At 46.7% G+C, this 16858-nt stretch overlaps 2 protein-coding genes across 7 annotated transcripts in view; one reads left to right on the plus strand and one right to left on the minus strand.

Annotated features, from left to right (window-relative positions):
* The first annotated feature begins 492 nt into the window (after positions 1–492).
* CCRL2 (C-C motif chemokine receptor like 2) lies at positions 493–6890 on the plus strand. 6 transcript variants are annotated; one of them, XM_047772123.1, is made up of 5 exons: positions 505–568; positions 760–878; positions 1432–2513; positions 6057–6246; positions 6500–6885. In XM_047772123.1, the coding sequence occupies exon 3, from the start codon at positions 1444–1446 to the stop codon at positions 2494–2496; it is 1053 nt and encodes a 350-aa protein (XP_047628079.1). In that variant the 5' UTR covers positions 505–568; positions 760–878; positions 1432–1443; the 3' UTR covers positions 2497–2513; positions 6057–6246; positions 6500–6885. The 6 variants fall into 6 exon arrangements, with proteins under 6 accessions (XP_047628089.1, XP_047628079.1, XP_047628069.1 ...); XM_047772133.1 differs by lacking the exon at positions 760–878 and having other exon boundaries at positions 493–568; positions 6500–6887; XM_047772113.1 differs by lacking the exon at positions 505–568 and having other exon boundaries at positions 596–878.
* Positions 6891–11599: 4709 nt separating this feature from the next.
* The window catches only part of LTF (lactotransferrin), a 31814-nt gene continuing 26555 nt past the window's right edge, over positions 11600–16858 (minus strand). Inside the window, exons 15-17 of the mRNA XM_047772146.1 lie at positions 15325–15509; positions 13465–13654; positions 11600–11819 (exon numbers count right to left, since the gene is read on the minus strand). Of these exons, the coding sequence (XP_047628102.1) occupies positions 11785–11819; positions 13465–13654; positions 15325–15509 (410 nt within the window). The 3' untranslated portion in view covers positions 11600–11784. The remainder of the gene's footprint in view (positions 11820–13464; positions 13655–15324; positions 15510–16858) is intronic.

Raw genomic sequence — 16858 nt, forward strand, 5'->3', positions numbered from 1 at the left:
TGGCCGCAAACCTCACCTCACCCCAGCCTCAGTCTTGGGTGAAATGTGTTCCCCTCACATTCTCTGCACGGCAACTTGATGACGCCTCTGTGTCCTCACCACGGAATTTTCCTGCGCTGGGCCTTCCTTCTTGGAGCAGGGTTCGCTCCTGATGTCCTAACTCCTAGGATCTCATCCATGTCCCCCAGGCTCACTGGTACCAAGGCCCCATCTTCGAACCTCCCCTTCCCAACTGACATCCCTCTGTGGATTCTATTGTCCCCAAATCCTCTCTTGGGACCCCATCCTTCAGCCAAAGCACATGGCATCTCTCAGAAGTGACAATAAAAGCCCAAGCTGCACGTCTCACTGCAACTTCTCAAAGCCCCGTATGCTAACAGGGGTGAAATGCCACAGGTGAGCGCAGGCCCCCCGGGACAGCTCTGTCCTGGCCGCTAGCCACTCCTACTCAGAGTTACAGGGTGGAGCACTCTCCTAGCCCTCCTTCAGTATCTCCGAGGAGCAGCAGCTACTTACTTCCCTTATCTGGGACAGCCAGCAGGATGGCCACAGGGAAATCAAAGGCGGGGTATGCGGTGGGGGCGGGGGTGGCAGGGAGCAGGAGGAGAAAACAACTTCCCAGTTTCTCTTTACCGAGGAAGAAACTTCCGGGGGTCTGGGGGAACTCGCAGGGTGCTTTATTTTGGTTAGTCCCCGAGACCTATGATGGGTGGGGCAGAGCCACCAGGGGGACAAACAGTGGTTTCTCTTGCCCCTAAGGGTCAGGGACCGGCTGTTTAGAAGGAAGCCGGCCTTTCAACTGAGCCCGGCAGTTCCCACAGCAGCTTGGAGAGTAGGTCGGAAGGCCGTGCCCTTCCCTCCCAGGAACTCGGTCAGTGGTAAGTCATCGATGCTTTTAACCAGTTATGGCCATGTTGATGCCGAGGGTGGTTTCACTTTTGCAAACACTTACTTATGTCCTGCGAGAGAAGAACTCAGACCTCTCTGCCTGTCACAGAAAGCTGTTACAGGGGGTGAGCAAACTTTTTAAATGCAGAAAAGTTGTGACGGACACCAATTCGGTGAAACTAAACCCCGGGACTTAGTTCTCTCTAATTGTGTCTATTCAAGGAGGCAAGTCTCATTTTTACCAAGAGAATGAAGTTGTAGGAAGCAGGGAAATGCTTACTTTTGTCTCCTTGTGGTAGCTCGCATACTGTTAGACAGTGAAGTGCTTAAAGAATGGATGAATTCTAGCACGGCTCTCCGGAAGCAAGAGCATGTTAACAAAATGTTTATTTTCAATCTTCTGAGTTGCAGGCCTGCTCTGGCTAAAATTAAACACTAGAAAAGGGCAAAGGTGGCTGCATGGGCTCTGATCAATCCTGTGTGCTGTTTCCTCCAGGACCACACAGCTACATGAAGGGAAAATAATCTTTCATTTCTCCACAGGGCAGCCTGGCGATGGCTAATTACACGTCAGCACCAGAGGATGACTATGATGTTTTCATAGAAGATGACCTCAGCAACGATGAAAGAGAACTGTGCAGCCCATACGACCCCAAGGCTCTCTTGGCCCAGCTGGTGCCCTACCTCTTCATCACGGTGTTCTTGGTTGGCCTCCTGGACAATATCTTGGTTGTGCTTATCATGGTAAAATATAAAGGACTCAAGCAAGTGGAAAACATCTATCTCCTCAACCTGGCAGTGTGTAACTTGTGTTTCTTATGCACCCTGCCATTCTGGGTTCACATAGCCTGGCATGGGGGGGATCCTGGCGAGCCCCTGTGTAAAATTCTCTTGGTGCTCTACTCTGTGGGCCTGTTCAGTGAGGCATTTTTCAACGTCCTTCTGACTGTGCAAAGGTACCAAAAGTTTTTCCAAATGAGAGGGTTTTTCTCGGCCACCAGGATGGTGGCTGGCAGCATCTTCCCAAGTGCTCTGGTGTGGGTCATAGCCGTTCTGGTCATGTTGCCTGAACTTGCTTTTTACAAACCCCAGATGGAAAACCAGAAATACAAGTGTTTCTTTGGCAGACCGCTCTTCCTACCAGCTGATGAGACATTCTGGAAGCACTTTCTGACCCTAAAGATGAACGTTTTGGGATTTCTTTTGCCACTGTTTGTTTTCGTATTTTGTTATGTGCGAATGAGGAGAACATTAAAGTTCGGGGAGAGGGGGTATGACCTTTTCAAGTTGGTTTTCACCATAATGGTTGTTTTCCTTCTGATGTGGGGACCCTACAATATTGCACTTTTCCTGTCTGCTTTCAACGAACACTTCTCCCTGCATGGTTGTGAGAGCAGCTACAACCTGGACAGAAGCACTCTGATCACGAAAATCATTGCCACCACCCACTGCTGCGTCAACCCTCTCCTCTACGTGTTTTTCGACGAGGCATTTAGGAAACACCTCTACCATTTTTGCCATCTGTGTAATGACACTGCACTTCAACCCACTGAGGAACCTGCCCAAGGCACATCAAGGGAAGAGCCCTGCCTCTCCACTAAAATGTAAACTAGCTCCTGCCAAAGGTGAGATAAATAAATATCAATTTTTAATCTCATTATACTGCTTTGTGCAATATCTTTGACACATCTGTACATAAAATAGGGGCCAGGAAGAAAAGGGGGAGGTGAGCAAACATTTATCAAGTACTAAATTTGTCTCAGGTGCTGTGCTAGGCTCCCAACAAATGTGAGCTCCTCCATGTCTCCCTGCATGTTCATGGTGTGGGTGGAATTAGTCTTGCTGCTCTGGAGAGGAAACTGAGGTTCAGAAATTTGCCTAAGATCACACAACTAGAGGGCTACAAGGCTGGGCCACAAACCTGGGTGGCATTCATTGCAAAGCCTATGCTTTGTCCAGCATGCCAAACTTCCAAAATTTGGGCACAAAAACACATGAAACAGATATGCACTTTAAAATCAAAAGGAGCATATTCAAAAAAATTTTTTTTAATTAAAAAAAAAAAAGGACCATATTCCAAATTAGAAGCAACCCATTCACACAGAAGTAATTTATCAGGCACATGTTCTTTTAGGTAACTGAAAGAGCTGGCAAGCTGGAGGCTCTGGATAAAAAGAGGAAAAGGGACTTGCTTGTGGCATTTTCTGGGTTTTCTTGGCTACTTGCTACACCCCCAAGGCCCCCATTACCCCCAGCCTGTGAGTCTCCCAAGGTTTTTAGTACTCCTTCCTCACATTTAAATAGTAAATGCAAGGTTATGTGTAGAAATGTTTAACACAATGCATGTTTTGTCCTTTTCAGTGTAATACATACCTTGGGCCTCACCAGCCTCCAACTACAAAATGTCACACTAATTTTGCCCGGGGCGATCCAGTGCCCATGTTTTTGTTACACATCCCAAGCAGAGATGACAGATAAATTACAGGATGCCCCTGGACCACAACCTTTCACCTCCATCACCGAAGAGGGAGGAGGCAGGGTGGCACCTAAGGGAGACCGAGTAGGCAACACAGTCTATGGCCATCACTGGCTCCTCTGGGTCCGCAGTGGGTGACATTCTTTGGGAGGTAATTAGGTTTAAACGAGGTCCTGAGGATGGGGCCGACAGGATGGGGTTAGTGTCCTTTTAAGGGACACCACAGGGCTTGCTCTCTCTCTGTACCACATGAAGCCACAGTGAGAAGGAGGCCCTCTGCAAGCCAGGAGGAGCGCCTGCACCAGAACCTTGCCATGCTGGCACCCTGACCTTGGACTTCCCAGCCTCCAGTACCACAACAAATATTTCTGTTGTTTAAGCCACTCATCCATGACCTGTTGTTACAGCAGCCTGAGCTGATTAAGATAGGGCTCACCCTGAATAACGTCAAATAGCAAATAAAAAACCATGATAAGTTAAGAGCGAGACCTCAGAAGAAAGTACTCCAGCAGAGGTAAAAAGAGGTTCAAGTGGCAAAGGAGAAGGGCCAGAGACATTCTCATCACAAACCTGTATGAGTAAGTCTGGATTCTCCATCCTTTTCTTCCACATATGGGACAGAAATCCCAGAGAAAATGACATCATTTCTGGATATGATGATGACAGAGTCATGAACTCAAAGAAAAAAGCTTTTCAGAATTTTCAAAATTAAAACATGGAATGTATACAATATATAAACAATTATAGTGGTGGAGAGTGAAATGGTTATTGAAAATCAAGTTTGTGAGAGATGATCCAGCTACAATAGCCTACACATGTAAGTAGTATTTTTGGAACACTGATAATCCAGCAAGGTCTTCTTCCCTTGTCCAGAACAAGAAGACAGCTGTCCTATAGACAAAAATGACACATGCTGCACTATTTACAACAGCCAAGACATGGAAAAAGCCCAAGTGCCCATCACATACAGATCAGATGAATGGAGACAGAGGATGTGGTGCAGAGGACAATGGAATATTACTCAGCCATAAAAATGAATGAAATTCTGCCATTTGCTGCAACATGGATGGACCTACAGAATATTACGCTATGTGAAATAAGTCAGACAGAGAAAGACAAATACTGCATGATATCATTTATATGTGGGTGGGATCCAGAAAAATAACACAAATGGATGTATATGCAAAAGAGAAACACACTCACAGATATAGAAAATAAACCTGTGGTTACTGAAGGGGAGAAGGATAAATTAGGGGTATGGGATTAACAAATACAAACTAGTATATATAGAATAAATAAGCAACAGGGATGTATTGTACAGCACAGGGGGATCACAGACACTATCTTACAATAATGTATAATGGAGTATAATCTGCAAAAATACTGAATCATTATGCTATACACCTGAAACTAATACTGTGAATCAACTTTACTTCTTTCAAAAAAATAATACATGCTTTTCCAAAAACTATTGCATTAGAAAACTAACAACCAGCAAAAAAGCCAAAGAGAAGGTGGCTAGCTTTTCAAGAAAAACTGACAGTGTTTCTGTTCTGCCTGTAAATTATTTTCTAGTGCAAAACCTTTTCCCTATCAGGCCGAGATAATTCTGATTTGGGACATTTGAAAGAAAGATTAAGTTCTCATCAGAAAACTCCAATTCATCTGTTTTATGTATATGTGGGTACAAACAGAGTGACTTCTAAAAAGGTAAACATGATTGATATAGCAAGTGAAAAAGGAATAACATTTGAAGTTGAAAAAAAAAATACAGGAGGCCCAGTTCATTTTGAATTGCAATTAAGCAGCAAAAAATCTTGTATATTTCTTTTTTCAAATGTGCTGTGGCCACATCAGACCAGTCATCCTCCCATCTAAGAGCTCCTCACCCTTTCCTACCCTCAGGCTCCCATGTGAACCCTGAATTTTAATAGGATTTCATCCTTTACAAAGTGCCTTCACAGTCATACCTGCACCACAGAGCAGTCCTTCAGAGAAAACTGAGTATCATCAGCCTCAAGTATAGAAACTGAGGCTTAAAACACAGTTCTCAGGGGTCAGAATCTGGGCTGGACATTTTCTGATATCAAACCCAGTGCTCTTTCCTCTCCTCCACCCAGTACTTCCTTGCTTGTCTATAGATCTTAGTTTATAGAGTGAGTTCCTGTGTATTACTGCACAGGATTTTTTAACAACGGTCCAAAGGATTGGGGGAAGGCAAGTCCTAGGCTTGCTGCTCCCCTCAGTCACCCATTTGTAGACCCTGAGAAAAGCAAAGTTCTTCAAAGCACCATCTCTGGCACATCCAATAAATAGAAGCAAGTCTTTGATCTAAATTTCAGGCTCAGAATCCTTTGATTTTTCCCTGTGGCGTGGCCTTTAGCTAGGAGCAGGGTCACGAGTCACCTCCCTGGAGGCCCCTGCCATGCCTGCTCAGGGAGAGGGTGGGAAGGGGTGTCTGCCTCTTCCTGTGGACCCCGACACAAGCCATCTGGCCTCCTGGCGCCTGAGACAACTGGGAATAAGACACCTTCCCTTGCAGAGCTGCTGGCCAAGGGCTAAGTGAGCAGCGCAGTGACTGGCCCATGGGAAGCTGTCCACATACCAAGCACTTTTCCTCACTCCCTCCACAGATTCGCCTACACCCTGATGGTGCTTGAGTTTCAGAGCTCACAGGTCTCCTCTTCCCCAGGTCGGCCTCCTGCAGCTGCTCCAGGTAGAAGAGTATGTGGGACAAAACGACCTGAGAACATGAGGCTCAGCCCCTGCTTCTCTGTCGGAAGGAGTGGTGAAGACGATCAGACCATTTCACTTACGTCACCAACGACAAAATACGTTTTCCTCTGCCCTCAACCACGTGGTCAGCACAAGAGTTCTGCTCTGTGAGTTTGCGGACAGCCCTCCCCACCAGAGCCCCTGCCTGCATGCTCTTTCAAGTGTCCGTCTTTGCAGTGCACCTCCCGCACACTTCCTGGGGGTGCACCTAGATTGCTCAGCTCAGGACCTTCCCCAGCTGCCCCATGCAAACAGGCCCTCCATCCTCTGCAAAGCACATAATCCATGTCCCCAAGCCTATGCCAGTTTCCTTTGGTGACAATCCACATATACTCACTGTCTCCACTCTTGTCTCTGAAGGACTCCAGGGCAGAGTCTGTCTAGCTCATCTCCAAACAAATTAGAGAAGATGAGATGTGGTGATGGATGAGAAGGTGGCTAAGAGAGACTCCAGCCAACACAGGTGCTGTTATTCCCCAGGAAAGAGGTGACACTCATGCCTGTGAGGGAAGAGGCAAGAGGGAGGGGTTGACTGCCAAAGGATAATGGGAGCACTTCCTTAAAAAGAGGCTTAAACACATTCCAGGGGAGACTGAGAAAATATGAGCATGAACAAAATGTCAGATGGTATAGAATTATCATTTTCAAGTGTGACAATAAAATGTTGATTATGTGAGATAATGTTCCTATGCTTAGAGGATGGCATGCTCAAGAATTTAGAAGTACACAGAGTTCTCTTGTGGCTCAGGGGGTTAAGAATGCAGCACTGTCACTGCAGCAGCTTGGGTCACTGCTGTGGTATGGATTTGATCCTTGGCCTGGGAACTTCCACATGCCATGGGTATGGCCACTGAAACCCCAGAATTTAGAAGTGAAATGTTATGGTGGCCACAACTCACGTGCAAATCATTTAATCACACACACCAGGTACCAGGTATAAAGGAATAAGGAGGAAAAATAGGTCAAAATGTTAACAGCTGTCAACTCTAGATGGAAGGTGTGAGGATGTCCTTTGAACCCTCTTTGACCCACAAATGCACAAAGGGAAACTTTCATAAGACCAAGTTGAAGGGGAAAGCTGACTTTGATACTGTCTGGGGGAAAAAAGAAAAGAAAAAAAGACTGACCACAAGTACAAATTTTAAAAGTCTCCTCCTTTCTAGCTTTTCATGATTGGGATCAAACTCAATCTGCAGGAGAGCTCCAGAGAGAACAAGGCCCCATCCCTCATTTCACCCCCACACAAAGCTGAGGCCAGAGAACGTCAAGACTTACCCAAGGTCACACAGCCACACAGCAGCAGAGCTGGGACTGGGCTCTAGCTGTCCTACTGCACAGGCCCCTTCTTTCCCACTCAGGCCGACTTGTAATTATTTCTGAAGACAATGGCGGGGGAAAGGGTTCTGAATACTCTCTGGGTAACAGCTAACTTCCAGAGAATAAGGTACGCAGGCTCAGTCGGATTCCCAACGACAGAAGAACGGACGAAGCTCCTCCCAACGTACTGGGACAGGAAGCTCCCAGCACCTCAGAGCAGCGGCTTTTCCCTCAGAGGTATACCTGCAGTGCTAGAGAAGCAGCCTGCGGGCGGGCCTCCCAGCCCTAGTACAGCGGAGCGCTCTGAGCAGGCGCTGGCACAGTAGCAGCCTGGACGCCACCCTCCCCCCCCCCAACACATACACACACACTCCTCCACCCCTTCCCACCCCTGCCCCCGCAGCACAGACGCTCCACGCACCACTGGCCCCAGGTGTTGCTAAGGGTACCAGCTCCAGGCCTTCGCAACACCCATGCAAAAGTAGCAAGGGTCGTCCTTGTGCTTCTAGAGCACCCCCAGGAACTGGACCTGCACATCTGGCAGAGGCAGAGCCCACTTTGCTGGAGTGGACCAAAGGAGCCAAGGGTGCTCCCACCTCCGGACAAAGAGCAGCATCCTGGAAAAGGGGTTGGTTGGCAAATTACAACCCTTGGACCAAGCCCAGCCTACCACCTGATTGTTTTGGGGTGGGGGGTGAGGGGCTGGTGTGGCACATGCGCAAAGTGTGTCTTTTACATTTTTAATAGTTGGAAAAAAAATCAAAGGACAATTTCATGGCATATGAAAATCAAATTTCAGGGTCCATAAATAAAGTTTAATTGAAACACAATATTCACTTATTTACATACTGCCAGTGGTTGCTTTTGCACTGCAATGGCTGAGTCCAGTGGCTGTGACAGAGATGGTCCATGGCACTCTCAGGCTTGCCACTGCTGTTTAGTGCATTGCAAATCACAGCAAAGCCATCACAATTCAATAGCATATCAAGTACCGCACTGTGATGCTGTGGTTCGATGAGAAATATCACAAGGTCTTCAGTCCTGAGTGTTGGGGAGATAGGGGTGTCTTTTGTTATTCATAATAAACCCCATACTTGAGTTTCAATCAGACCTGAGTTTGTGGGGATGAGGCAACTCTTGCTGCTTCCCTCCATACTTCAGGGAGTGAACTGGTTCCCAGCACCAACCTTGTGATTAGAGGATTGGAACTTTCAGCTCTACTTCCTGACCCCTGACAGGAAAGTAGCTGGGAAATCACCAGTGTTTAATGACTTAATTATGTCTATATTATGAAACTTTTTTTTTTTTTGCCTTCTCTTGAGCCGCTCCTGCGGCATATGGAGGTTCCCAGGCTAGGGGTCGAATCCAAGCCACAGCCGCCGGCCCACACCAGAGCCATCCATAGCAACTCGGGATCCGAGCCACGTTGGTGACCTACACCAGATCCTTAACCCACTGAGCAAGGCCAGGGATCGAACCCACAACCTCATGGTTCCTAGTCGGATTTGTTAATCACTGAGCCACGATGGGAACTCCTATGTTATGAAACTTCTATACAAACCCTAAACTACAGGATTCAGAGGGTTAGTGAATGCATTCGTGTGTTGAGAGAGTGCCACACCCTAACAACACAGGGACAGAAGCTCCTATGCTCTGGACCTTTCCAGACCTTAGCCTATGTACCTCTTTACCTGGCTGTTCTTTTGTATCCTTTGTAAGATCCTTTAATATAAATAGACAACCATAAGTACCATGCTTCCCTGGGTTCTTTGGGTCTGTCAGCAAATGATCACACCTGAGGAGGGGATCCTGGGAGATCCCTGTTTGTAACCAGTTTGAACAAAAGTGTAGGTAACCTGGAAACCACTGCTTGTGATTGGCATCTGAGGGAAGAGGACAGTCCTGTGGGTCTGAGCTCTTAATCTTGGGGGTCTGTGTTAATGCCATGTGATTACTCTCAGAATCGAATTGACTTGTAGGAAACCCAGGTGGCGTCCATAGAGAATTAGAGAATTGTTTGGTGTAGGAAACCCACATATTTGAAATCCTAAGTGTTGTGAGTAAAGAAAACTGTTTCTCCTTATACTCATAGAGCCATACCACATTTTATTTTTATTACCAGTACATATCCATCATGTAAAAACAAGCAAAGTGAACTTTGATATCACTATGGATTGTGGATTATTTTGTTATTAAATTAGATGACAACGCACTGTATTTAACGTGCATGAAACTTAGTTGTGGGAGTTCCCACTGTGGTGCAGTGGGTTAAGAATCTAACTGCAAAAGCCCAGGTTTCTGTAGTGGTGGGGGTTTGACCTCCCCCCTGCCCCCGGGCCTGGCCCAGTGGGTTAAAAGATCTGGCACTGCTGCCACTGCGGAATAGATTGCAGCTGTGGCTCCAATTCAGCCCTTGGTCCAGGAATGTCCATATGTGGCAGGTGTGGCAATTAAAAAAGAAAACTATAGTTGTGCTAAAAGAATACAATACGTATTGACATTTCCAGACTAAACATTCATCACACTATTCCAAACTCATGGGGAAAAATGGTCAGAGAAATTAGAAATTTTAAAGTGAAATATCTTGTCACCACTGAAAGGCTTCAAAACAAAAACTGAAATAAGGCAGCAAGGAAAGTTTCTAAATAGCTCACTCGTTAGCCAAGCAAGAAAAGCCATTTGAATACGTTGATTAATGAAATCATGGAAATTAGGTTTGATTGCAGTGTAAATAAAGGTGTCCAGAGAAAATTAACTCATTTGAGACTGGTAGCCTTTCACTGACAACTCTTGCTTAAAGAGTTGAAGACACTGAGGGAGTTCCCTGGTGGATCCAGTATTGTCACTGCTGTGGCATGGCTTCGATCCCTGGCCCAGGGAACTTCTGCATGCCATGGGTGTGGCCAAAAAAAAAAAAAGAGTTGATAACATTGGGAACAATATCAATAGTCAATTTAAAAAGAAGGCAAATGATTTTAAGTGGTTTTTCTTGGTTTTCAATGAGTAAATAGATGTTACAGATGCCCTCAATTGTTGTCTATTTGAGGAATCAGTGGTGAGACTGGAGTGAAGAATTAGCCTCCATGAATAGTGTACATGGAATAACCACAGGCAAGAGTATTTTCCAAAAAACTGAGGAAACACTAATTCAGTACAATCTGAAGTGGAACCTGCTAAAGTGTATTACAACAGATGGTCATTAAAAATATGTGTTGAGGGAATTTCTATTGCGGCTTGGCAATAACAAAACCTGACTGGTATCCATGGGGTGCAGTTTTGATACCTGGCCTCACTCCATGTGTTAAGTATCCAGCATTGCTGTGAGCTGCAGTGTAGGTCTCAGACATGGCTTAGATCTGGCATTGCTGACATAGGCCAGCAGCTACAGCTCGGATTCCACCCAGATTCCACCCCTAGCCTGGGAACTGCTGGTTCAGCCTGGATCTCAGAATAAAGAGTTGGGTTCATTACCGCTGAGCCACGAGGGGAACTCCCCAGGTCGGTTCCCTCTTAATTCCCTTCCCTGGCATCAGGACATTGGGTCACAATTGAAAACTGTCAGAAAATCATCTCTAGATTACTTATAATACATAACACAATGTAAATGCTATGTTGTTGACAGCCCACTGCAAATTCAAGTTTCTGGAACTTATGTTCAAATATTTTCGATCCTCAGTTTGTTGAATTCAAGGATAGGTAAGCCACAGATACAGAGGGCCCCGTGTATTCCACATTTTCCTATGATGTACATTTACTACACCTGATGCTATTTACTTTACCAAATACTCATAAATCTATTTGACACACAGTTTCTTCCAATGATGTCTTGATTCCTACTTTCTCTTCCTTCCCCCTGCCTTAGACACACACACACACACACACACACACACACACACACACACGCACACACACTCACACACACTGAGACAACTATGTGAATGACCAAGCAGGTGCCCTTGGGGAAAAGAGTTGCTTGACTGGACCTTAGATTCCAGTCTATCAGGCAGCAAACCCAAAACTGCAGGAAAGAAGGGGGATGGAACCTGGAAAAAGTGGAAAGAAAGGTCCCACAGGTCAAGTATATGGTCAGACACATGATTTCAGTATGAAATTCTAGAAAAGATGAATGGCACTTATAGGGAATGAACATCAACAGAATTTCTAATTTTATTTCTTGCTAAGAGGCCAGCAGGGAATTGTGAAAACGGATGAGCTGAACAAAGTCTGCCCTCAGGAAGGGAGAGAGGCAGCCCAGGGCAGCTGGGAATCAAGACGGGAGGAGGGAAAGCTGAGGCCCCTGGGGAGGCGGGGCAGCTTCTTTTCCGGTTTTACCTCATCATGAAGGCACAGGCTTCCAGAAGCGCTGTGGACACAACAAAACACAAGATTCAGAAACTGATTGCTTTTTTAAAAAATCAGTACATCAATTAAGGAGGACACTAAAACAGACCTTCCTCTGCCCCTCTCCCACCACCCCAAGTCAAGGCTTGCCATCCTACATTTCCCCACAGCCCCTCCTGCCAAGAGCTTCAGAGTCTCAGGGAGGGCACAGCAGCTCCAGTCCTCACCAAGCTGGGGGATTCCCTGCTCTGGCCTGAGTGACACAGCCCCCAACTCCTTGTCTCCAACTGAATCAACTGTCACACTCTCAAGCTCACAAGGCACTGACAGTTCTCAAAATTCTTCTGGAATAGGAGTAACTGACCATCTTCATGCAAATCTGTTTGCCTTACTATCCAGCTACTCATTCACTCTCACCCACACATTCCTCTTGAGCACCTGCTGGAGATTCAACACTGACAGATAAGCCCTGCCCTCAAGGGGTATATTGTCTGTGTGATCCTGAGCAGGCTGCTCCCAAGAGTAGTCCTGCAGGGGGATGTTTTAAGAATAGCCCTAGATCCACCTGCATCTCATTTCCCTGAGATGTTGCTGGTCCCAACCTTGGCACTACTGACATTTGGGACATTCGAAGCAGGTAATTCTTTGCTGTAAAGGCTGTTCCTGCGCCTTGTTTAGTAGCATCCTAGCTTCTACCCACAGATACTGGCAGCACTCCTAGGTCACGAGAATTAAAAATACCTCCTGATATTGCCAAACACCTCAGGTGCAAAATCTGCCACCCTCCTTGAGAACACAGATTCTCAGCCCTCCCCTCCATGCCTAGACCACCACACAATCCCACCAACACCTCCAACTCCCTTGGTGCAGGACCGGAATTAGGACTCTGGATGGTCCCAGTGCACAGAAGAGGCAGAACTTGTTGACCTGTAAGAAGCATCAGGCTGGAGCCTTACGATACTCTGCTATATCTTCGAAGTGTTTTAAAAGGATTTGGTTATTACCAATACGTTTTCCTGGCTAAAATGTTTTTTGAGAATTTGTATTCTCTATGGTTAGTACTTATGGTAACTCTCTAGAAACCAGAATTTGTCATTGCTCAATATATATGTACATACGTGTCTACATATGTATGAAAATATATACATACATTTATAGTCACTATCAGCATTATAAAAATGTGACATATTATCCACTGTTTTATTTTATTCTCTAATTCTTTCACTTCATCAATGAGAGGGTGATTTCCTAAGGTATAGAGACATTGCGTTGCCTTAGTGTTTTTATTTTTTTTTATTTTTTAATTTTTTTGTCTTTTTGCTATTTCTTGGGCCGCTCCCACGGCATATGGAGGTTCCCAGGCTAGGTATCGAATCGGAGCTGTAGCCACTGGCCTACGCCAGAGCCACAGCAACGCAGTATCCGAGCCGTGTTTGCAGCCTACACCACAACTCACAGCAACGCCGGATCCTCAACCCACTGAGCAAGGGCAGGGACGGAACCCACAACCTCATGGTTCCTAGTCGGATTCGTTAACCACTGCGCCACGACGGAAACTCTGCCTTAGTGTTTTTAGATCCACCCCATTCCTAAAATGTTTGCTCCTCCAAGCTTGACCTTTACCTACAGTGGATTCTCAGTGATGCTACCACCTAAGTTCTACTTACGGGAGGCTGAGCACTGTTTCAGGTTAGCGATGGCTGTGACATACTCTGATCCCAAATATTTTTCGTATGTTGTTTTGCCTTGGAGTTGGGCCAGACACTCCGTGTTGTCGTTGAACAGAAGGTTTTTGGTCTCAGACCGAAACAAGCAAAACTTGTCCGGGCAGTCTTTTCCGTATCTTCCAAACTGAGCCTGTGTAAGAGGGGAGACAGGGAGAGAGGAGCTGAGGAGAAGAAGAGTCTATGGACCTGGGGAGGCCAAGAACATTTCTTCTTTGCAGGCTTGGCTCCGGGAAAACCATGGGGAAAAAGGAGTGGAGTTCTGAAGTCGTTCTACCATCCTGGCCTGGGTCTTACCTGCCCCAGGTCCCCCTGCTCCCTGCCCCAGCCCAGTGCCCAGGCCTCTCACCAATTCTGAGCTCATCTCCCACCATCTTCCCTTTCTTCTTCATCTGTGGCCTCTTCCCTTAGAATTTCTTGTAGGTGACTAGGTGACAGCTGAGGGTTTTGAGATCTGCCTCCAAAGTTAACCACCTCTAGCATTCATTCCAACAGGCCAGCTCTCAGAGAGGCAGTCTGCACTGGAAATCCTCTCTGCCAAGGAGCAGGTCATTGCCTTGGGCAGGTCACTTAGCCTCCTGTGGCCATGGTTCCTCCTCCACGCCCAGCGCTCCCACAGAGGTGAGCTCTAAGAACCAAGTACCTCCACGGAGGTAGCCCTCTTACCCACACCCGTGAGTGTGCATACTGGGGCCTCCTTAAATGCTAGTTATTGGGCCTGTTTTTACATTCTAGAGACACTGTCTTTATTTTATTTTTGTCCTTTTGCCTTTTCTAGGGCCACTCCCACGGCATATGGAGGTTCCCAGGCTAGGGGTTGAATCGGAGCTGTAGCTGCCGACCTATGCCAGAGCCACAGCAACTGGGGATCTGAGCCGCATCTTCAACCTATACCACAGCTCACGGCAATGCCGGATCCTTAACCCGCTGATCGAGGCCAGGGATTGAACCCTCGACCTCATGGTTCATAGTCAGATTCGTTAACCACTGAGCCACGACAGGAACTCCTGGGACATTGTCTTTAAAGCACACCTAGAAACATGCTGTTTTAACTCAAAACTAGATGTTCTATTAGAGAATCTCAGGCTTTAAGGAAATAATAAGATTTCCTTCAAGCACTTCACATGGATAGCCTTAAATCTACAGAAGCTCTGAGTTTGTTGTTTTTAGAGATTACAAATGCAGGAACCTCGTCTAGAACATGGTCCAGGTGGCCCAGGCTCTGGGAACATCAGCAGAGTAAACCACTCTCCACCTAGTTGTGTGAGGAAGGCTGTTGCCTCCTTGGTTTGCCTGAAGAACAACAGGAGGGTGGAGGAAGGAAAGGAGCTCCCAGCCAGGCAGTGAGCACAAGTCCAGGGCACAAGATGCAGAGCAACACCACAGTGCAGAGCTAATGCTCTCATCATCAGCTTCAAGCAGAGAGACGAGAAGGGAAAGCTGGAGATGGGCTGAGTCCCCTAGCTCTGAGACGCTCCCACCAAACAGGAGCCCACACAGGTAAGAAAGCATAGGAATTCCCGTGTGGCTCAGCAGATTAAGAGCCCTTCTAGGCTCCATGAGGATTCAGGTTTGATCCCTGGCCCCGCTCAGCGGGTTAAGGATCCAGCGTTGCCATGAGCTGTGGTGCAAGGTCACAGATGCAGCTCGGATCTGGTGCTGCTGTGGCTGTGGTGCAGGCCAGTAGCTGTAGCTCTAATTTGACCCCTAGCCTGGCAACGTCCATATACCATAGGTACGGCCCTAAAAAGAAAAACAAAACAAGAAAAGAAAGAAAGCACAGGAGGCCCTGGTGATCCATACCTGCTCAGTGAGCAGCACCTGTTCCACCTGTGCTGCCTTTTCCTTCCGAGAGACCACAGCATGACTGGGGGCCACAGCCAGGTAACAGTTCTGAGCCTCAGTCACAGGCTTCCTGCTGCCATCAAGGCACAGCAGCTCAAAGTCGTCTGACCTCAATTCCCTGGCCCACTCTTCAGTGTTCTGTCCTGGAGATAGAAAGAGGGGTGGCATCAGCCATGGCTGTGTGGCTGGATCAACACGTCCTTTCTCAGTGCTGTAACCAGCCACTGACCTCTTGAAATGCACACACTGGGGGTGCAGTGATGTGAAGGAGAGCAACTAAAGCTCCACAGATTACACCATCTTCAAACATATCACATATCAGTGCTATAGCTTCACAATGGAGTATTACTCAGCAATAAAAAGGAGTAAAGCACTGACACTTGCTACACTGTGTATGAATCTTGAAAACAGGATGCTAAGTGAAGGAAGCCAGTCACAAAAGACACATATTGTAGATTCCATTTCTGTGAAATGTCCAGAATAGGCAAATCTATGGAGACAGAAAGTGGACTGTTGTTTGCCAGTTCTGGGGGAGTGGGGAAGGGACAGGTAATAGGTATATGGCTTCTTGAAGAGGTTCTGTGAATGTTCTGGGACTGTGTTGGCAACCGTGCAACTCTGTGAAGGTGCTGGAGACCAGTGAATCATACACTCTGAATGGGTGGATTTTATAGTATGTAAATTATATCTCCGTAAAGCTGTTACATTGCTTTAAAAGAAAACCCTCCATGTATGAGGGTGAATTCCCAAAGGAGTGCTGGCTTGTGTTTAAGAAGAAATTGTTTCCTTTCACATTCAAATGCTCTTAGTGTAACTAGAGGAAGGACAGGAACTTCTATGGGTTTATCAAATATGTTTAAGCCGGAGTTCCCGTTGTGGCGCAGCGGAAATGAATCCAACGAGGAACCATGAGGTTGCAGGTTCGATCCCTGGCCTTGCTCAGTGGGTTAAGGAGCTGTGGTGTAGGTCAAAGATGAGGCTCGGATCTGGGATCTGGCGTTCCTGTGGCTGTGGCATGGGCCAGCAGCTACAGCTACAATTCACCCCCAAGCCTGGGAACCTCCATATGCCTCAGGTGCAGCCCTAAAAAGACAAAAGACAATAATATATGTATATATATGTTTAAGTCAATTCCAATAAAATATAGTTGTAAAGTCACAGAAAAGCTTAAAATTAAATTTGACAACCATCTGATCCCTGGAGATCACTGAGATTCAAGGTTCCCAGATTTGCAATGTACTTGGATGCATGCATACTTGCATGCCTGTGTGTGCAAACAGAGCTCCAAGGTCAGCCCTCCCGCTTTGCTCCTTCTGCCCTCCTCCCACCCCCTTAAGAGAACACTTCCTCCTTAGTTTTGTCTGCTTGACACTGAGACCATCCTAAATTTACATGTCTGGCCTCAAGCGCTCTCCCCAGGGACTAGAGGAGGGGCAGAAGGAAGCGGGAGGAGGGGCTGTGACTGTCACTGTCTCTGAAGAAAGGAGCGAGA

Source organism: Phacochoerus africanus, chromosome 1, assembly GCF_016906955.1.
Source record: "Phacochoerus africanus isolate WHEZ1 chromosome 1, ROS_Pafr_v1, whole genome shotgun sequence".
Lineage (NCBI taxonomy): Eukaryota > Metazoa > Chordata > Mammalia > Artiodactyla > Suidae > Phacochoerus > Phacochoerus africanus.

Coding starts and splice junctions, on each gene's coding strand:
- CCRL2 (XM_047772133.1), top strand. CDS start 1,444: ATGGCTAATTACACGTCAGCACCAGAGGATGACTATGATGTTTTCATA.